Source organism: Nuphar pumila, chromosome 3 (genome assembly GCF_984573655.1).
Source record: "Nuphar pumila chromosome 3, dmNupPumi1.hap1.1, whole genome shotgun sequence".
NCBI lineage: Eukaryota > Viridiplantae > Streptophyta > Magnoliopsida > Nymphaeales > Nymphaeaceae > Nuphar > Nuphar pumila.
Genome location: NC_143251.1, coordinates 136,589,028 through 136,611,516, shown reverse-complemented (window position 1 = coordinate 136,611,516; position 22,489 = coordinate 136,589,028). Strand labels below are relative to the sequence as shown.

Genomic DNA, 22,489 nt, shown 5'->3' with positions numbered 1-22,489 from the left:
TTTTTAACAAGATTTGACGGACAAATAAGATGCTTAATGAGTGGAGGAAGAGTACGTTGGTGCCCCTATATAAGAATAAGGGTGATATACAAGATTGCACAAACTATCGTGGTATAAAACTCATGAGTCATACTATGAAACTTTGGGAGAGGGTGATTGAGTATAGGTTGAGGAAGGTTGTCATGATATCGGAGAATCAATTTGGTTTTATGCCTGGAAGATCAACTATGGAAGCTATACATCTTTTTAGACAACTTATTGAGAGATATAGAGAGAGGAACAAAGAGTTGCATATGGTTTTTATTGATTTGGAGAAGGTATACGATAGAATACCTAGGGATGTTCTTGAAAAAGGTGGACCCGATCTCCATAGTCATGTATTATAACCCACTTAAACTATCGGGTCTGGATACACCAGACCCGGATCCACATCATTGTGTTGTAACATTATAAAACATCCTTTAGGTCACGATTTTAAGTAATGAGAAAAATAGAAAGCGTAACAGCTGAAAGAAAACTTGCGTTTCTTCTTCGTCTCCCTCTCTCTCTTTTCTCTACGGGTGAAAAACTTTCATGGTATCAGAGCATAGATCCGACTGAGGCTGAGAAGGATTCCGGCAAGAGCGAGTTCGGAAAATCGAGGTTCTTCTTTTCCCCTCTTTTTTTTTTCTCTGTTCCCCCTTTTCCCTTTCTTTTCTCTTTTGTTCTTCCCCATTTCCTCCCTTCTTTCTGAAACCTACTGTGTACCCACACCTCACGTGGTTTTTTTTCTTGTGTTCTTCCCCATTTTCTCCCCTCTTTCTGAAATTTACTGTGTACCCACACCTCACGTGGGTTTCTTCCCTTGGTGAAACTGTGATCCACGTGACCTCTATTCACGTGGGTTTCATTTTTTTGTGAATCTGTGATTCATGTTTACGTGAACACAGACACCCACAGTATCTCCTTAATTTCTTTTCTTGATCAGCCCTACCTAATCCTCTCTAAGTCTGTCTTTGCACATTCGTTTTTTTTTATTCTTTACTGCTATACTGTGAAACTTATCCTTTGATTATCGATTTCTATTCTTATATATAAAAAACGAGTTCCTTTAACGTGTGAAGGCATCCTTCATCTCATCAATCTCAGTTTCTGGACTGCACAGAAAAGGTTCAGAAACCGAGTTCCCTGCATCCGACAGCCTGTGATTCCCCCCCAAAAAAAAGGCTGAACTTTTTGTGAACACTCTGGTCGACATTCTCGTTGTTTCTTTTCAAATGGACCCTTATCACTCTCAATCAAATCTTTCTTCAAGCTTCCTCAACCAACTCGTCTCTGAAAAGTTGAATACCTCCAATTTCTTGATTTGGAAGAGACAAATTATTCCTTTTATAAGGAGTCAAGGTCTCTTAGGTCACCTGGACGGAACCACTCTTGTTCCACCATAATTTGTCCCAAGAGAAGAGAAAGATGATCAAGGGGTGAGTTCGATCGTGTACGTCAAAAATGTAGAATTTCTCAATTGGGAAAGGAAAGATCAATCAGTTGTTGCATACATCACCTCAACCTTGTCTCAAGAAGTTTTAGTTGCCATTCCCGACAATTGTACAGCGCTACAACTCTGGGAGCTACTGGTTCAGACGTATTCGCAGGTTTCTCAAGCAAGGATGGTTTTCCTTAAAAGGGAATTTCAGTTGTTAAGAAAAGAATCCATGACCATCATGGAATATTTGAACAAGATAAAGACCATCACAGATCAGTTTGCAGTTATAGGATGTGCCGTAAGCAACAACGACATGGTGCAGCAAACTCTGAGTGGATTGGGATCTGACTACAATATGATAGTCACTTCACTATTGTGCCTTCCTGCTCTTCCTTCCTTCGATGCGTTACGGGCGAAATTGATTCAATATGAAATGACTCTGAAGGGATTCTCTGAAGAAACTCACATCCACACAAATTCTCAAGAAGTTTTTGCTACAGGAGTGACTTATGGAAGAGGACGAGGACAAGGAGGACAAGGGCGAAATGGATACGGAGGGCGTGGTTTGCTTCCCACTCCAAATATGTCTGCTCATGCGCAGGGATCAAGATTCGTCCCCACTTGCTTCTTTTGTAACAAAAAGGGGCATATCAAGGCGAATTGTTGGCACAATCAAGAGAATAAAGGAAAAGGCCCACAGACAGAAATGAAAAGAAAGTTCACAAATACCAGAGATAGTGGAGACATCAAAGATCTACTAATATCTGCCTTGTCAGAGTTGAAATTGAAACAGAGTGATGAAGGCACTTGGTTTGTTGACTCAGGAGCAGCGACTCATGTGACAGGTGATGCAGGTAAGATTTATAATCCTATTCCTTATTTTGGAAAAAACAAGATTGTTACTGGAGATGGATCCCACCATCCTGTTACTCATGTTGGAAAAACTGTCATTCCCATGTCACATTCCACTCTTACTCTTTCTGATGTTCTTCATGCTCCTGACATTAAGAAAAACATCGTCTCTGTCTCCAAGCTTATTGATGATAATAGTGCTTCAGTTGAATTTACTCCCTTCTCTATGCAGGTCAAGGACCTACGCACGAGGGAAACATTCGCTGAAGGAAAAAGACGAGGCAATATGTATGTCTTTGAAGAAGCTCCATGTCATGCTGTCCGCCCTGCTCATCTGAATTCAAAGCCTTCGTTAGAGTTGTGCTCATTTTCTTCTGCCGGTGTTTTTAGTATTTCTGAATGTAATAAGCCGTTCTTATGGCATAGTCGGTTAGGACATTGTGGGAGTCATTTCATTAAGAAACTTGTTTCTAATAATCTCATTCCAAAAGAAAGTCTTAATGGGAATGAGAGCAGTCATAAGTGTTCCAGTTGTCTTTCATGTAAGAGTCATGTATTGCCTTTCCATTCCATTAATAAGAGAGCTTCAAAACCTTTTGAGATTATTTGTTCTGATGTATGGGGACCCGCCCCAATTGTCTCTGGATCTGGGAGCAGATACTATCTAATCTTTGTGGATAGTTATTCTCGATACACTTGGATATATTTCATAAAGAATAAGTCGGAAGTCTTCTCTTTGTTTCAAAATTTTCTTTCCTTGGTCAAAAATCAATTTTCTGAGTCCATTCAATTTTTCCAATGTGATGGAGGTGGGGAATTCTCACCCCGTTATTTTGTTTCTTTTCTTGGAAATAATGGAATAGGAAGAAGGGTGTCCTGCCCCCACACCCCTCAACAAAATGAGATTGCTGAACGAAAACATAGACATATTGTTGAAAGTGCCATGAGTATGCTTCATGACAGTCATCTCCCTATCAACCTATGGACAGAAACCTTTCATTCTGCCGTGCATGTGATAAATAGGCTGCCCATGGTTGTTCTGGAAAATAAGTCCCCTTATCAATGTCTTTTTGGAGCTCATCCTAGTTATCATGATTTGCGTGTCTTTGGTTGTGTTTGCTATGTGCATATTGATCAGTCTCTGAGAAACAAGTTTCAGGACAAAGCCCAGAAATGTAGGTTTGTGGGATATGCAGATGACTACAAAGGATATAGGTGTTATGATCCCACCAACAAACGTATCAGAATCTCAAGAAATGTTGTCTTTGATGAACAAAATTTTGATGACGGAGCTGATGCAACGAATATGCCAACCGAAGTTTACTATCCGTGGTTGAGTTCAGAACTTTTTGTTAACTCCAACGAAGCATGCTCCTCAGATTGTGTACAGCAAGAAGAAGAGAGTTTTGAAGACACTGGGACGTCGGGATCACATAATACAGAAGAAGTACCAGGCAAATACAAAGACATTGTCTATTCTAGACAGAGACCGACAACATCAAGTCATTCAGATCATGTCTCAGACGGCAATCTGAATCATTCTCGTACTCTTGAAGTCAGAAAATCAAACCGCATACGACATCCCATTGACAGGTGGGTCAGCTATAACAACTTCTCATTGGATTTTCAACTTTTCTTAACTGCTCTCAATAAGGAAGAAGAACCCACTATGTACTACCATGCAGCCACCTCTACCAAGTAGGTAGAGGCCATGAATGATGAAATGCAAGCCTTGCATGAATGTGGAACCTGGGAAGTTGTTCCCAGACCACCTGACAAAAATGTTGTTGGATGTAAATGGGTCTACAAAATAAAGCACAAGCCAGATGAAACTATTGAACGGTACAAGGCAAGGCTTGTGGCAAAAGGATTCACTCAAGAAGCAGGACATGACTATGATGAGACTTTTAGTCCAGTTGTAAGAATGAGAACAATCCGAATTATTATTTCCCTGGCTGTTGAACATGGATGGAAGTTGAGTCAGCTGGATGTAAAAAATGCATTCTTACATGGGGACTTAAAGGAGGAAGTATACATGGAGCAACCCCCTGGGTATCAAGAACAAAATTGTAAAACTCATGTGTGCAGGTTAAAAAGAGCTATCTATGGTCTGAAGCAAGCATCTCGCTCATGGTTTGATAGCTTCTCGCTAGAGATTCAGAAACATGGATTTTCACGTTCCATGCTGGACCACTCATTATTTATCTTTAGAAGTCAGACTGTGAGCACTCTGTTATTAATTTATGTCGATGATATTGTCATCACAGGAAACTCTGCGACCCACATCCAAGAAGTAAAAGATTTACTAGGTCAGAGGTTCAAAATGAAGGATCTTAGAGTTCTACGTTACTTTCTTGGCGTAGAAGTTGATAACCAGGCTCATGGCTTGACACTCACTCAGCACAAATACACTGTAGACGTTCTCAGCAAGGCAGGCATGCAAGACTGCAAACCTCTGGGAACTCCGAGTGTGCTTCATCAAAAACTTAGCTCTCAGGATGGAGATCTGTGTGATGACCCCACCAGGTATCGAAGCATGATAGGAATGTTACAGTACCTCACATTCACCAGACCTGATATTGTTTATTCAGTCAATCAAGTGTCTCAATTTATGCATGCGCCACGTACTGGACATATGGAAGCGGTCAAGAGGATCCTTAGATATCTAAAAGGGACTATTGGAGATGGATTGATATATTCACCACAGTCATATGGCAAAGATGAGTGCAGACTCACTGTATATTGTGATGCAGACTGGGCAGGAGATCCTGATAAACGAAGATCTACATCAGGATATTGCGTCTTCATCGAAAAAAATTTAGTCTCTTGGAGTAGTAGAAAACAAAAGCCCATCGCTAGATCAAGCACTGAGGCTGAGTATAGATCTATGGCTGCTGCTACTGCCGAAGTCACATGGATCAGGCACCTACTAACCGAAGTAGGAGAAAAGATTTCCCATACTACTTTGCTATGTGACAACCAAAGTGCTATCAATATGTCATTCAATCCAATACATCATAGTCGTGCCAAGCACATTGAGATCGACCAACACTTTGTGAGACAGAAGGTTGAAGAAAAAGAGATTGAACCTGAGTTCGTCAATACTGAGAGACAAGTTGTAGATCTATTTACCAAAGGGTTAACAAAGGATCGTTTTTGGATGCTTAAAGGCAAGTTGTTCATGGTCCAAAACCATGATCAACTTGAGGGGGGGGGTGAAAAAGGTGGACCCGATCTCCATAGTCATGTATTATAACCCACTTAAACTATCGGGTCTGGATACACCAGACCCGGATCCACATCATTGTGTTGTAACATTATAAAACATCCTTTAGGTCACGATTTTAAGTAATGAGAAAAATAGAAAGCGTAACAGCTGAAAGAAAACTTGCGTTTCTTCTTCGTCTCCCTCTCTCTTCCTCTCTCTTTTCTCTACTGGTGAAAAACTTTCAGTTCTCTGGTGGTCAATAATGAAGAAAGACGTTTCTCTCAAGTACATTAGTATAATTAAAGATATGTATGACGGAGTAGTAACCAATGTCCGCACTTGTGGAGGGGTGACAACCAATTTTCCTATAACGGTTGGGTTACATCAAGGATTTGCATTAAGCCCTTTCCTATTTGTTATAGTGATGGATGCGCTTACGAGATCAATTCAAGAAAATGTGCCATGGTGTATGTTGTTTGCTGATGATATTGTTTTGATTGATGAGACTAGAACCGGGGTTAATGCTAAGTTAGAATTATGGAGACAGACATTGGAAGCAAGAGGTTTTAAGTTGAGTAAGAGTAAGACAAAATATATGGAATGTCGGTTTAGTAAGCAACGAAGTAGTGATGGGAGTGTAGTGAAGCTTGGTGAGCAAGAAATACCGGTGGATGATTGTTTCAAATATTTGGGATCTATCATTCAAAAGTATGGAGAAATGGATGGAGATGTAAATCATAGGATAAATGTTGGGTGGATGAAATGGAAAAGTGCAACTGAAGTGTTGTGCGATCGTAGAATGCCATTGCGGTTGAAGGGAAAGTTTTATAGGACGACAATTAGGCCCGCTTTACTATATAGTACGGAATGTTGGGCTGCCAAGAGACATCATATTCAAAAAATGAGTGTAGCTAAGATGCATGTGCTTAGATGGATGTGTGGAAATACAATAAAAGATAAGATTCGAAACGGGGTGATACGTAAGAAGGTAGGCGTTGCATCCATTGAAAATAAGCTGAGAGAGAATCATTTGCGGTGGTTTGGACATATTCAGCGAAGGCCTAATGATGCTCCAGTTAGAAGGATGGAGAAATGAGATAATATATTAGTTAAAAGAGGTTGGGGTAGGCCTAAGAAGACTTGGATGAAGATGATAAGAAAGGATATGAATGCTTTGAACCTCACCGAGGACATGGCATTGGATAAAAATAATTGGAGGAGAAGGTTTCATGTGGAAGACCCGAAATGATTTTCTTTTTTGGTTCATATCGCCGACCCCATTTTTTTGGGATGAAGGCGTAGTTGTTGTTGTTGTGTTAAAATTTTTAGATTCGATACTAGAGGAGAATTTTTATCAAATGACTTCAAAAATTATCTCGATTTATATGAGATTATTCATAAACAATCTTGTTCCTATACTCCTCAACAAAATGGACTAGCCAAAAGAAAACATAGACATATTGTTGTGACTGATAAGACGTGATTAGGTATGATTGGATTTGAGTCCAATCCAGATCCATACGTCTGATATTATAATCATGTTTTACATTGTGTAATGGCATGTTGTAATTTATTTGTATTTTAAAGGTTTATGCCTAATGTATATCAAGTCTTATATAAAAGAGATTAGGGCACACACATAACAGTGTGGCTGCCGTTTTTTGTGCATCTCCTTCTCTCTACTTCTTGCTGAAAGGTGATTGCGGTGGCTCTCAAATATCTGATATTTGAATTATTTTCATGGTATCAGAGCAAGGCTGTGGATTTCTTCTAAAAGGTATGCCCATAGAGATCTGAAATTTGATCTTCTTGTTATAAACTCTCTCCCTCTTTATTCATATTCTTTCATTCAAAATAGCATATAATCCTTTTGACGTCAAGTATTCAATCTAAAACTCAAAGTATTTTGACGTCAAATCAGTCATTTTGTTCTCTTTTGGGTTTCTTTCTTCAAAATAGCATATATTTCTCTTTGACGTCAAGTATTCAAACTAAAACTCAAATTAATTTGACGTCAAATCTGTGTTTCGTGTTTTACGAAAATCTTAAACTGCAAGTCTCGTCTTTTCTGGTATTAAACCAAATTTTATTTTATTTCATATGTCAATCATTTTGAAATATTACATTTTGTGTTGACATCTCTTTATCGTTGGAGTATTCTTCTTCTTTTTCATCTTCACGTATATTTAGACAGTTTATATATTGGCAGCGGCTTTTCTGTGTTACCTGGGCCTGATTATAGGGATCAAATTGTGTCTGGAGAAGTGCTTTTTTTAAAAAAAAAGGCACGTTTTGCATAAATTTTTCTTTCTTCCCTGTTTTTTGGCTGAATCTGATTTTGATTGTTGCACGTTAGTACTTGACCAAATCAGTTTTTCTCTTTCCTTGTTTTATCTTATTTTTCTTCTCTTTTTTATTAATGGACTCTTCTATATACGTTGGACTCTCTTCAAATTTCTTGAGTCAGCTTGTCTCTGAAAAGCTTAACTACACTAATTTTCTGACTTGGAAGAGGCAAATTATTCCTTTTATAAGGAGCCAAGATCTGTTTGGGCATCTGAATGGATCGATTCCAGTCCCACCACAATTTATTTCATAAGAAACGAAGGATGATAAAAGAGTTGCATCAGTTAAGCTATATTTCAAATCCTGAATTTTCAACATGGATGAAGCGAGACTAGGGTTTGGTTGCATATATTACTTCCACGCTATCACAGGAAGTGTTGATATCAATACGAGATGATTGTACGGCTGCACAATTATGGAACAGGCTTGCACCAACATACTCTTAGATCTCAAAGGCAAGTTTTATTTTTAAGAAGGGAATTTCAGACACTTAGGAAAGGCTCAATGTCGATCATAGAGTATTTAAACAAGTTAAAGTCCGTTAGAGATCAACTTGCTATTGTTGGAAGTGTAGTTTCAACAAGAAAAAAGTATAACTCTTAATGGACTAAGTCCAGACTACCATGTTCGTCCTACCAATGTTGCCTACATCCTTGTCCGTTCTACCAATGTTGCCTAATTTTGAAAATCTTCAAGCCAAACTTCTTCAGTTTGAGATGAGCATAAAAAACATGACAGAAGGTGGTAAACGTACAGATGCCCATAGTGTCCTAGCCTTAGACATGTCTCAAGGTGTTGGGCGTGGGGGTAACAATTTTCAAGGCGGTAAAGGACGTGGTCGTTTTGGACAAGGAGGTTGTGGCATTCTTCTTACTCCGAACTCACCAGGATATTTTAATGCAGGGAGTCAGAGGAGAGTGCCTACATGTTTTTTGTGCAATAAGAAAGGACATGTGAAAGTTGACTGCTGGTTTAATCTCCAAAACAAGGAAAATAATAGCAAAGCAGAAAACAAAAAGGAATTTGAGGGATAGAAGCCCACTGGAGATGTGCAACAACTTTTGCTGGCAACATTATCTCAAATGACTATCAAGCAGAATAAGCAAGGAGAATGGTATGTGGATTCCGGAGCTGCCATTCATGTTACAGGTAATGTTGGTAAGCTCTCGAATTTATCCTCTCATTTCGAAAAAAGTGGCATAGTCACCAGAGATGGCACACATCATCCCATCACTCATATTGGAAGTGCATAAATTCTTTTGTCTAGTTCTTCTCTTAGTTTATCCAATGTTCTTCTTGCCCCTAACATTAAAAAGAATATTGTATTTATATCAAAACTTGTTGATGATGCAAATTCTTTTGTTGAATTCACTCCCTCTTTTGTGTATGTTAAGGATCTTCAAACGAAGGAGACATTCGCTAAGGGGGAGCGACGAGGAAACATGTACATCTTCAAGGAGGATTCCTCTACTCATTCACCTTCTGCCTAGTTTTCTTTCTTGGAACCAACATCACATAGTCTTAACTCTTGTCATACAGATGTCTGCAGTCTTTCTCAATGTAATAAGCCAGATTTGTGGCACAGTCGTTTGGGTCATTGTAGTCGTGGTTTTATTAAGAAACTTGTGTCAGAGAATTTGATTTCAGAGTCATGTTTGCACCCTGTTTTGGATCCTAAAAAGCGCTCAAGTTGTCAGTTATGTAAGAGTCATGTACTTTCTTTTAATCATTGTTAATGAAAGAGCCTCAAGAGCTTTTGAAATTGTGTATTCTGATGTATGAGGACTAACTCCTATTTATTCTTCACCTGGGAGTCAATATTATGTTTTATTCATAGATAGCTATTCTCGCTTCACTTGGATATATTTTATGAAACACAAGTTTGAAGTTTTTAGACTATTCCAAAACTTCTGTGCACTTGTAAAAATCCGTTTCTCTTCTAATATTATACATTTCCAATGTGATGGTGGAGGTGAATATTCTTCAGACGACTTCATTGATTTTCTTCGAAGTAATGGAATAAGTAGACGAGTGTCTTGTCCACGTACCCCTCAACAAAAAGGAGTGGCTGAACGGAAACACCACCATATTGTTGAGAGTGCTATGAGCATGCTTCATGATAGTAATGTTCCTATTAATCTTTGGACAAAAACCTTCCACACCGCAGTTCATGTGATTAACTGTCTGCCCATGGGCATTCTAGAAGACAAGACTGTTTTTGGGCAACATCCTAATTATAATGACTTGCGTATTTTTTGTTGTGTTTGTTATGTTCATGTTGACAAGTCTCTGAGAAATAAGTTTCAGGATAAAGCCGTGAAGTGCAGGCTTGTTGGATATACGAATGATTATAAAGGATACAGATGTTATGATCCTATAACTAAATGTATCAAGATTTTCATGAATGTTATATTTGATGAACAAAATTTTGAGAGCACATCATTGTCTCAAGAACATAATTCACCTCGAAATGTTAAGTTTATGATCCTTAGATGAGTGCATAATTTTTTTAAGTGAAGGGAGGACTTGTCAGCCATTTTATGAAGAATTAAGCTCAAATGGAGAGACTCTCAAACCTCCACATACTTTAGAAAATGAAAGGTCTGAAGAAATTCAGCGATTATCTGGTCAAGTTTATGTTCGAAGAGAAAGAAATCCTGTCTTAGATAATGCATAGCAGAATATGAGTCAACCTCCATTAAGAAGATTAGAAATGCTACGCCATCCCATTCTAATGTGGGTCAGCTACGATAATTTTTTCATGGATTTTCAGTTGTTTATGTTACAAGTTGAGAAGCATGATGAAGCTATAAACTTCTATCAAGCCATTAAATCTCATAAATGGATAGAAGCTATGAATGAAGAGATGGAGTCTCTACATGAATGCCAAACTTGAGAAATTGTTTCTAGACCCGAGGAGAAAAACGTTGCGGGGTGCAAGTGAGTTTATAAGATTAAATACAAGCCTGATGGATGTATTGTGAGATATAAAGCAAGACTTATAGCACGAGGTTTTACTAGGGAATATGGGCAAGATTACAATGAGACTTTCAGTTTCGTGGTTAAGATGGGAACAATACAAATCATTATATCTTTGGCAATCGATTATGGATGACAGTTGAGTCAGTTAAATGTAAAAAATGTATTTTTATATGGAGACCTGAAGGAAGAAGTTTACATGGAACAATCTCCTGGATATGCTGAAGGAGATCCCAAGGGCTATGTGTGCAAACTGAAAAGAGCACTTTATGGATTGAAGCAAGCCTCTCATTCTTGGTTTGAGAGTTTTTCTCTCAAATTCAAAATTATAGTTTTCACAGATGCTCCCTTGATCATTCCCTATTTATTTTTAAGAATAAAGATGCTACTACCTTATTACTTATATATGTTGATGACATAAATCTTACAGGCAATTCAGACTGTCATATACAAAAGGTAAAGAGATTATTGATGCAAAATTTCAAGATTAAAGATCTTGGTGATTTAAGATATTTTCTTGGGGTTGAGGTTGATAGAAAAGGTGATGTTTTAACTCTTATACAACATAAATACACCCTAAATCTTTTGAGCAGGACATGAATGGCAGATTGTAAACCCCTAAACACGCCTAGTGTTTTGCATCAAAAGTCTCGGTCTAATGACCGAGACTTATATAGCGATCCGACTAGATATCAGAGTATTGTTGGGATGCTTCAGTACCTTACCTTCACCAGGCCAGACATTGTCTATTCTGTTAATCAGGTCTATCAATTTATGCATAAACCAAGAACTAGTCATGTTGAAGTTGTGAAGAAAATTTTAAGTTTTTTGAAGGAAACCATTGGAGATGGTCTCCTTTATCAAAGGAATTGACCTGACAACAAGGGGCACAAAATCATCACTTATACAAATGCGGATTGGGCAGGGGATCTAGATGAAAGGAGATTTGTTTCTGGGTATTGTATATTCATTGGAAAAAATTTGGTGTCATGGAGTAGCAGGAAACAAAGAGTTGTTGCTAGGTCTAGTATTGAAGTTGAGTACAAGTCTATGGTAGCAGGGACAGCTGAAGCCACATGGGTTAGTCATCTTCTTGCTGATTTAGGGGAAGGAGTTTCTCAATCTCTTTTGTTGTGATAAGGAGATTGAGCTTCATCATATTCGAATAGAAAGTCAAGTTGCCGACTTGTTCACTAAAGGCCTAACAAAGCATCAATTTTGGTTTTTGAAGAACAAGTTATCCATGGTACAAGACCATGCACAACTTGAGGGAGGGTGATAAGACGTGATTGGATCTGGGTCTAATCCAGATCCATGCATCTGATATTATAATCATGTTTTACATTATGTAATAGCATGTTGTAATTTATTTGTATTTTAAAGGTTTATGTCTAATGTATATCAAGTCTTATATAAAAGAGATTAGGGCACACATATAGCAGTGTGGCTACCATTTTCTGTGCATCTCCTTCTCTCTACTTCTTGCTGAAAGGTGATTGCGGTGGCTCTCGAATATCTGATATTTAAATTATTTTCAGGGACTACTAGAATACTTCTTATATTTAAAGATGTTCCTAATTTTTTTTGGGTCGAGAAAAAATTTTCCCTATTGAAAAATTATTTAAAACTCCTGATTATAAAAGGTTAAGAGTTTTTTGTTGTAAATGTTTTGTCCTAACCAACTAGAATGACAAACTTTCCGCAAAAGTTATACCTTGTGTTTTCTTGGGATATGCCAAAAACCAAAAAGGATATAGATGTTATGAAATTAAAAAAATCAAGCTATCTGTTTCAAGAAATGTCACGTTTCTTGAAAACGAAAATGGGTTTGATGAAGATAAAAACAAAGAACATTATGATTATTCCTTTCTTTTTGATGTAGCTAATGAGCATGATAAAGTCGTTAATTATGATAGTAAGGGCATTCATGATGTGCATGAGAGTGACATTGTGGACACTCATGATGCACACGAGAATGAAAATGAAAGTCTTGATGGTATAGACCATTCACATAACGAGGTTCAAACTTATTTTCGACTCACCAAAGATCTTCCACCATGTGCCCTAAAAAGATATTCTCAAACTCAAGATATAGATTCATTTAGTATTATAAAATCCATGAGGATTTTCAAAACTCGAAGTAGATTCGTGTCATATGACTCTTTTGAACCCAAGTATAAATCATGTTTAATGACCGTCCACTTATATAAATAATCATCCTCTTATATTGATGCTAAGAACCATCAAGAAAGAATTATAGTCATGAATGATGAATTAGAGGCTTTAGAGAAGGCAAAAACTTGAGAAATTCGAACATTATCCAAAGGAAAGAAAACAATAGGGTGTATATGGGTTTATAAAATTAAAACCAAGAGTGATAGGACATTAGAGAGGTATAAAGCTAGACTTGTAGCCAATGGATATAGTCAAGAGTATGGAATAGACTATGATGAAACTTTTGCTCATGTTGCTCTAATGACCACTATTAGAACTCTTGTTTCTATAGCCTCGATTAAAAAATGACCTGTTATTCAAATGAACGTTAAAAACACATTTTTGAATGGTAACCTTAATGAAAAAGTTTACATAGAACCCCCACCAAGATTAGGGTTGGCACATGGAAAAGTTCTTTGGTTGCACAAGGCTTTATACGGTCTAAAACAAGCTCCCAAGGCTTGATATGATTGATTTAGTAGTGTAATGACACAACTTGGTTTTAAATCTTGTTATACTGACACTACATTGTCTGTTAAGTCTTCTAATGCATGCATGATAATATTGCAGGCATGATAATATTACTTCTCTATATTGATGACATGATTATCACATAAGGTGATAAGCATGGAGTTAGTCATATCAAAGACGTTCTCAAGGCTAACTTTGATATGAAAAATCTTGGTTTCTTACGATATTTTCTTGGAATTGAAGTGGCTTACTCACCTCGTGATTATTATTTGTTACAAACTAAGTGTGCAATAGATATCATTGAACAATTAGAGATTTCTGATGAAAATTAAGTTGATACTCTAGCGGTTATCACAAATGATGAAGGATGATGAAGAACCTTTGAAGGATCCAACTCCTTACAGACAATTGATTTAAGCGTTATCTTATTTCTCTATTACTCATCCTGATATTGTACATGATATTCACTCTGCTAGTCAATTTAAACATGTTCCTACTATAATACATATGAGTGTTGTAACGAAGATTATTAGATATATCAGAAAAACTATTAGTTGTGGTTTATTTTTGTCATCTTCTTACCTATTAGAAGCTATTGCTTATTCAGATTCTGATTGGAGAGGTGATGTGAATGATCGTCGCTCAATTACGAGTTTTTGTATTTTTGTAGGGGATTCATTGATTTTATGAAAATGTAAGAAGCAACAAAAGGTATCTCTGTCCTCTACAAAAGTAGAGTACCGAGCTATGACAACTATTACTTCTGAGTTGGTATGGATGAAACAATTATTAGAAGACTTGGGATTTCATATAGTAGAACCTTCAAGATTGTGTTGTAACAACAAAAGTGGAGTTTACATCTCCGACAATCATACATTTCATGAATGGACCAAACCAGAGTTACCAGAAGCTTTTTAGATAGGTGGGAAGCTCGCTTCGCTTCTCAGAAACTCGCTTTGGAAGCACGATACTCCTCGCTTCAAAAGCACAATACTCCTCGCTTCTGAAACTTGATAGGAATCTCAATTCTCCCATGCTTCTCTTTTGCTTTCCACACACTTCATTTATTCTTCTTATATGTTTTCTCACTCTACTTTTCATGTTTTTTATGTGTTTCCTCTCACACTTCTCACTCACTTCCATGTGCTTTCTCTAAATTGACAATCATCATTTTTAGATTTTGTTAAAAATTTAATTATTAAACTAAAAAATCATAAAATTTAATAATAATCACTTTTATTTTAGTTTTTATTTGTATTCCATTTTGATTCCCATTCAATTCTTATATTGCTTTTTTTTATTTATCGCTTCCTATACATTTTAAAATGCATCACTTCTCGCTTTTGCTTTCCATATGGTTTCCCACTTTTGCTTCTTAGTCTAACAACCTTGGACCTAACATATCGAAATGGATTGTCATTACGTCAAAGAGAAATTCTTGAAAAAAAACATTACATTGCCATATGTACCAACCGAGTATCAAATGACTGACTTTTTCAGCAAAGCACTTCCGTCACCAAGATTTCAATTTCTCCTTGGCAAACTCTCGGTTGTGGCACCGTGAGTTTGAGGGGGTATTAAAATATGCATATTTGCACATATATGTATGTATATACATAATGTATATAGACATCATATACATATTTTTGTCATTGTAATAGTTAAATCCCCAATAGGGGTATTTTAGTCTTTTCACAAACTTGTAATAAGTTGTACCCATTAGGGTACAACAGTCCTTTATATTACTTTTAGGGGCACTTTAGGTTTTTATTATTTTTTGTAATTTATTCTTTTTATCAAGGGCATTATAGTCCTTATTATGCTCTTGAAATAGAGCGGTTCAGAGTGCTCCCAACAACTATATTTCTACTTGTTGGGAAGTACTCCCGACAGCTATATTTTTAGTTGTTGGGAGCACTTCCCAATGGCTCTTCTTTGCTTCATTTTGTGTATAAATAAGGGGTGTAACCCCTCCTGTATTTATGCTTGTTCAAGCATATTTGTTATACAAATTTTATATTTTTTATGGTGTTCTTGGCTCCTAAGTGGTTCATGTGTATGTGCTTATGTGATTGACCCATAAGTGGTCTTCGTGTTCTTTGGGATTGTGTTCTTGTAGCCCCATAAGAGACACTCTCTTGTTATATTTCTTGTTTCGTTACATATGCATTTACACTTCATTGTTGATTGCATGTTCTACGCATACTAGAAGTATATGTGCTTGTTTAAATAGTATGGACAAGTTCCTTCATGCTTAAATGTTAATGCATATTTGTGTTCATATTGTATCTTGCACCTAAATCTTTAAATAGGGCTGTCTGAAGTTTGTTATATTCTTCATTCTATCATTGGAACAATACAACTATAATGTTGCCATTAGGTTTGATAGCTTAAATAGAGTTGCTGTCAAATGTTTTGTTCCCAAAATTAGACCTTCATTATGATGGACTACTTCCATATGATTTTGAACATTGCAATATTTTCTCCAAGATTTTCCAAGTGAAAAAAAGTTAGCATGAATTTATTATGACATGTTCCTGATGTCATTCATTAGGAGAAAAGTTCCTGATGTTATATCAAGATAACATCATGATATTAACTTCATATTGTCTCAATATTTTCTCTCACAAAAGCCAACTTCTGTTTCTTTTTTTTTTTAAAAGTACAAATTTTGAAACTTTGACATAACGATTCCCTACATATTCTCTTGCCAATAAATTCCCAAGAGAATGAAATTTGGTACATAGCTGTCAGCATGAATTTGTTCTGAAGCCATGTGGTTTGAAGTTATAATTTCATGCTTCTCAATCAAAATGTTAGTACGAGAAGTAATCTTTCAATCACATTATGAAGCTGCTGTGCCAGTTTATGTTTTAAATATCTTGTAAAATTGCTCCTGCATGTGGATCCTGTCGTTGTTATACTTCAGTGACCATCTACCAAGAGTTCAAATGTGATTATTTCTTGCAATTCATTTTTTTAGTGTCCTACTTATATTTAAATGATCCAGATATGCCCGTAACCAATCAGAAAGAAAATGCAAGAGCTTACCCTGGAGCATCTGTATGCCGCAATTCAAAATTCAGAGGTCAAATAATAAGGGATATAGGTTTTATATAGCATCTATAGGAAAATGTGCCGTGGTGTATGTTGTTTGCTGATAATATTGTTTTGATTGATGAGTCTAGAGCTGGGGTTAATGCTAAATTAGAATTATGGAGACAGACATTGAAAGCAAGAGGTTTTAAGTTGAGTAAGAGTAAGACAAAATATATGGAATGTCGGTTTAGTAAGCAACGAAGTAGTGATGGGAGTGTAGTGAAGCTTGGTGAGCAAGAAATACCGGTGGATGATTGTTTCAAATATTTGGGATCTATCATTCAAAAGTATGGAGAAATGGATGGAGATGTAAATCATAGGATAAATGTTGGGTGGATGAAATGAAAAAGTGCAACTGGAGTGTTGTGCGATCGTAGAATGCCATTGTGGTTGAGAGGAAAGTTTTATAGGACGACTATTAGGCCCACTTTACTATATGGTACAGAATGTTGGGCTGCCAAGAGACATCATATTCAAAAAATGAGTGTAGCTGAGATGCGTATGCTAAGATGGATGTGTGGAAATACAATAAAAGATAAGATTCAGAACGAGGAGATACGTAAGAAGGTCGGCGTTGCACCCATTGAAAATAAGATGAGAGAGAATCGTTTACGATGGTTTGGACATATTGGGTAAAGGCCTAATGATGCTCCAGTTAGAAGGATTGAGAAATGGGAAAATATATTAGTTAAAAGAGGTCGGGGTAGGCCTAGGAAGACTTGGATGAAGATGATAGGAAAGGATATGAATGCTTTGAACCTCACCGAGGACATGGCATTGGATAGAAATGATTGGAGGAGAAGGATTCATGTGGAAGACCCAGAATGATTTTCTTTTTTGGTTCATATCTTCTACCCCAATTGTTTTGGGATGAAGGCGTAGTTGTTGTTGTTGTTGTTGTATAGCATCTATAGGAAAGGTGTGGGATCAGAATTTATACTATGCCCCTTTGATTAAGAATGAATTTAACTTCATTTATTGGACCTTTGCTGGCCAGATCAATAATATCCATCAACTTATTTCACTCACATAGAGTCCCTTCCATACTTATCTGAGCCAAGGTTGTCAAACTAGGAAGCAAAAGCGAGAAACGATACTTGAAGCGGAAGCGAGAAGCGATGCATTTTAAAATGTATAGGAAACGGGAAGCGAAAAAAAACAATATAAGAATTGAATGGTAATCAAAATGAAATGCAAATAAAAACTAAAATAAAAGTGGCAATTCTTAAATTTCATAATTTTTTAGTATAAGAATTAAATATTTAACAAAATCTAAAAAAGATGATTGCCAATTTAGAGAAAGCACATGGAAGTGAGTGTGAAGTCTGAGAGGAAATACATAAAAAAACATGAAAAGTAGAGTGAAAAAGCATATAAGAGAAACAAATGAAGCATGTGGAAAGCATAGGAGAAGCGTGAGAGAATCGAGATTCTCATCAAGTTTCAAAAGCGAGGAGTATTGCGCTTGAGAAGCGGGCATCCCACCTATCTAAGAAGCTTCCGCTAGCTCTGGTCTGAGTTGTTCTCCTTGTGTCCATCTATTGCCTATCAAATGCTCCTAAGGGTTCTCGAAAGCTAAGTAGTCAAAAGTGCTAGTTGGCCTAGGTGCCAACCCTCTAAAAGGCCTAATCCGTGCCTAGGCAGGATTAGTCGGGACAAAAAAAAGAAAGCAAAAAATTTAAAATTACAATTTTTTTTTAAATAATATAAAATGCATATTCAATACAATTTATGAAGCCAAACAATCAAAACTTTAAAAAAAATCATGAATAAATCTAAATAATTAAAACATAATTACATTACTTCATCTAAACAAATATTTGTTTAGCAACGACACCTAAAAAGACACAAAGAATAAAAATATTTAAAATAAAAATATAAAAAGAATAAAAATAAGACAAAAAGCTGAAACACTTAAATATTTGAAAATACTCAAACAAAATATGATCATAATATTCTAAATATTATTAAAAATATAAAATATCAACCTTGGTGCCCCTCCAACCTAGGTACTTGCATAGGCACCTAGTCTCTCCTAGGCAGTAGACTTGCGCCTAATATGCCTAGGTGGGATTCTAGCTATATAGCTCAAAAGATATAGGACATGGTTTTTTGATTAACTGGCCAACATAAAATTAATTAGTGCGACCAATCTAGTTGAACGCAATCCTAAAACCATAGATGCACCTTCCTCTATAAACAACTCATCTACAGGAGTATCCTTTCCCTGGAACAAGGAAACTGATAGTTCAATATCCTCTGAGAAACCATCTTATTTGTCTTGTTGCCACAAGAGGATGTGTACATAGAGCAGTTAATGAGATTTTGTTGATCTTTGTCACCCTTCTAACCAACGTCATTCTCATAAAAGACTTCTTTTACCAATGAGCTTCTTGGGCTTAGCTTGCTACATTCCTAGAGGACATGAGAAAAAAGTCTTTACTCTAACCCTTGCAGATCCGCGCCTCTTTAGGTGCAAGGTCGTGCTCAACAGCTCGTCGTTTTCTGTCATACTTGGTTTCATGTTTATGGGACCACATTTGGCTTTGATTACCTAGATTAAAATAAGTCCATATAAAATGTTCTGATGAAAGATTTGCAGATATCCCAAGGCATGAATATCTCTCAAACATTGTATGCTCTTAATAGCGTGTGAAAGTGAACTTCTGAGTGTGGTTTCAACTTTCATCTGCACTCTTGGTGTGGTTAAACTCAAACTTGGTCAAGATCTGTAGGGCTTTCCTCTCCTGTGTCTCAATCAGAACCAAAATCCAATTAGATCTTGGTTGATTATGTAGGATTAAGTGAAATGCAACCTATGTATATCCTTGTTTTTCTTGTTCTTTCCTTGGCTACAAGGACCAACTTTTATTGGCTACGTTCATTGTGAAGATTTATTGATGGGGCATCAATACATAGGTTATTCAACAGATGATCGATCCTCTGAGGTTCTCTGGGGTCTTTCAGATGAATTAGAATGAAAGTTTTCATGTTACCCTATGTTTTGAATTATTTGTTCCGGCCATTTCTCATGTTGCCTGTGAGGATTGCTTACCCAGACCCTGTTTGAACGATAGTGACTGGAAAGATTAACTGGGTTCCAGTACTCTCTTTTGAAAAATGTCACATAGCGTTTGAAGGCCTATGGTCGATCGAACGGTGCTTATACAATTAGAAGTTGGAAGGGCATTTTAATCCAGCTTATATGTAAGTTAAAAAGTTTGGGTCAGGATCTCTTGATGCCCTTTGTAATGTCTCAATTCTGAGCACGGGGCATGCTTTTTGGTAGCATGGAATAGTCCTGGACTTAGTGGTTATTCTACAACTACAACCATATCGGGGGCCTAAACAAGTGCTTACTTTCTCTAGATTGCTCGCAGAAATCCAATTTACTAACAGACAAGAAACTTAAAATAACGGCAGATAAATTCTTTCTCCAATAAGGAAGATAAACAATTTCACATATGATAAACAAAAAGAGTACCTATAAGAACATGAAAACTATGAAAGCCAGTTGGGGATAAGCGAGCAATGGACAGCTCTCCGAATCCTTTTATTTTTTAGAGAAAAATTCAAGAAAGCAAAACAAATAAAAAAGGTAGTGAGAGGTTACCAGCCAACACGTATACACATGCACACACCCACAGCCACTGCAGGGTGCAATTTGGTCATGACGTTTTTGTTCTGTTTTTTTTTTTAATATATTGTTATAACCTAAAACAAGTGTGCCATGGTTGTTCATAGACTGAATCTTTTTCCCTACTACAGTTTCTATAGATGCAGCTTTGATCCTGTACAAGGTGGCGAAATGTTGCAGCAGGAGTACTTCCGGTTTCTGAAATCCGACAACAAACATAAAGGCGGGTGATTCTCTCTCTCTCTCTCAATGACTGTAAATATGACTAATTTGTAACATGTGCATAGTGAGACATGCTATTATTGCATTAAGCACGGGCTGTTGGCATGCTTTTTACTTTTATTATATCCTCTTTACATTTATTTTGATTTTCTCCCATTGTTCTGTCTGTAAGGTTTTAAATGTGCGATTATTCCAACTTATTGCCGTCTTAAAGAACAGAGCTGTATTGCAAGAGAAGGCCTCTCTCTCTCTCTCTCTTGAATATTGACACAAAGCATCCGTACTCCACCTGGAATTAGCAAGTGGTGAAATGTCAATAAAACGATAAACTGGAAGCATAGAAACAGAGGCCTTTTATTTTAACGTGTTACAATTTACAAATGGTAAACGTGAAAATGGAAGATGATCCTAAAAGCATATTATCGACCATGTTTATGCATTGTCAAACCTTTGAAGGCTAGCGTCGCTGGGGGCATCACCGTGGCTAGGAGGTGGAATGCTGGGGAAAGAAATACCACTGTGGTGGTTCCTGTATGCAAGCTTTAGCAATTACAGGCATTTGGGTCGTCTGGGTGTTCCTGCTACTGAGTTTTATGCACCTGTGAGTGCGACCGTGCGCTCGGCAGGTTGATCCAATGCCGCCAGCAAGTTCACTGACCAAGGTTTGGTTTCTCGGTGTAAAATAGTGCACGCACACTCTGCCATGCATACGTTTGAAAGCTGAGAACCATGTCCTGGTGAGTCTATTCCAACAAGTAGCTTTTTTTTACTCCAAATTTCCAACTACGGCTGTCAATGTGTAACATGAGCGGGTCTGACTGGGTAAGAATCAAGCATCAATGACTAAGTTGCTTTCAACTAATAGTCTAACTTGGATCCAGGTCTGGGCCAGAAACATTAAAGCTAGGTCAGCATACAACAATTACTATTTTTCTTGGTTTTTAGGCTAGGCTAAAGGAAAAACCTCTCGTCACTGGCTGCGCATTGGCAGGCTGCTGGGTAATAAATTTCTTGAGGTTTCTTTTGCCCATTGGGGAGTACACCCAGCTTTGACCTTGCGGCAAGGGAGGCCTTCTTTGGGTTTCAAACTACTGGCATCCTGTCAACATGATATTCACAAGTTACCCTTACCAGATGAGCGAAGCCTTTGTGAGCAGCATATAACAAATGATCAAAGCAACTCAGTGAGGTGCTTATAGGCCCTGGGGTTGGGGGTACTAGCCCTGATGTTTTCTGCAGACGGACAGCAACTATGTCTCCGTGCCAGTGAGGAGTTTCCACAGGTTAAATATGAAAAAAAAAACTCAGTGAGGTGCTGATCCGACCTGGTTGTGTGATAAAGATTCAGGAATGACCCAACACAAAGTTCAATTTTTTTTTGAAGAATATGGCATGAGGAGATAGATGTTTTCAATGTTTTACTTGATAAAAACTGTTTTTTGATATTTTAATATTTTAAAATATATATTTACCACCGAGGTGCTATTCCACGTGGTAAGCAGGGTTCTGTGCCAAGCTGAAGGCTCGAATCCCTCTGCCACACTGGCGGAGCCAGGGGTGGGTGGTCGCCCACCCCAGAATTAGAAACCGGATTTTTTTTTCTTTTGACGATGTTAAAGAAAGAATATGTGTCCATGTGTGTTTTCTTCTGACGATGGTAGTGCTAATCTTTTCCCTTAATTTTTTCACCTTATTGAACTGTGTAAAAACCGCAGAAGAGACGGGTTATTAGTTCGTGGGAGTTGGAGTTCTCCCTTGTGAATATTCAACGAAGATCTGTGTGTTTTTCCCCATCTTCTTTTGTCATTTGTTCTTTGTGAAACCGTGTAACCTACGTTTATGGGGAACCCGACTCCACTCATCCCTGTATCATCTTTTGTGGTCATAACTCCCTCTGGGATCTCATTTGGTACTAAGTTGTTTTGATCAATCGGGCCCTATCGATGGGTTCAACACAGTTGATTTAATAGAAATCAATCTTTTGATAGTGTTCTTTAAC

The 22,489-nt window shown here is 37.3% G+C and overlaps 1 protein-coding gene across 3 annotated transcripts in view; it reads left to right on the top strand.

Moving 5' to 3' along the window:
* LOC149843990 (autophagy-related protein 18c-like) overlaps window positions 1–20,724 on the top strand; it is a 41,727-nt gene extending 21,003 nt beyond the window's left edge. For all 3 annotated transcript variants that reach the window (XM_090000221.1, XM_090000220.1, XM_090000222.1), the window contains exon 5: window positions 20,400–20,724. In XM_090000221.1, coding sequence (XP_089856347.1) covers window positions 20,400–20,499 — 100 coding nt within the window. In that variant the 3' untranslated portion in view covers window positions 20,500–20,724. The remainder of the gene's footprint in view (window positions 1–20,399) is intronic.
* Window positions 20,725–22,489: the final 1,765 nt, after the last annotated feature.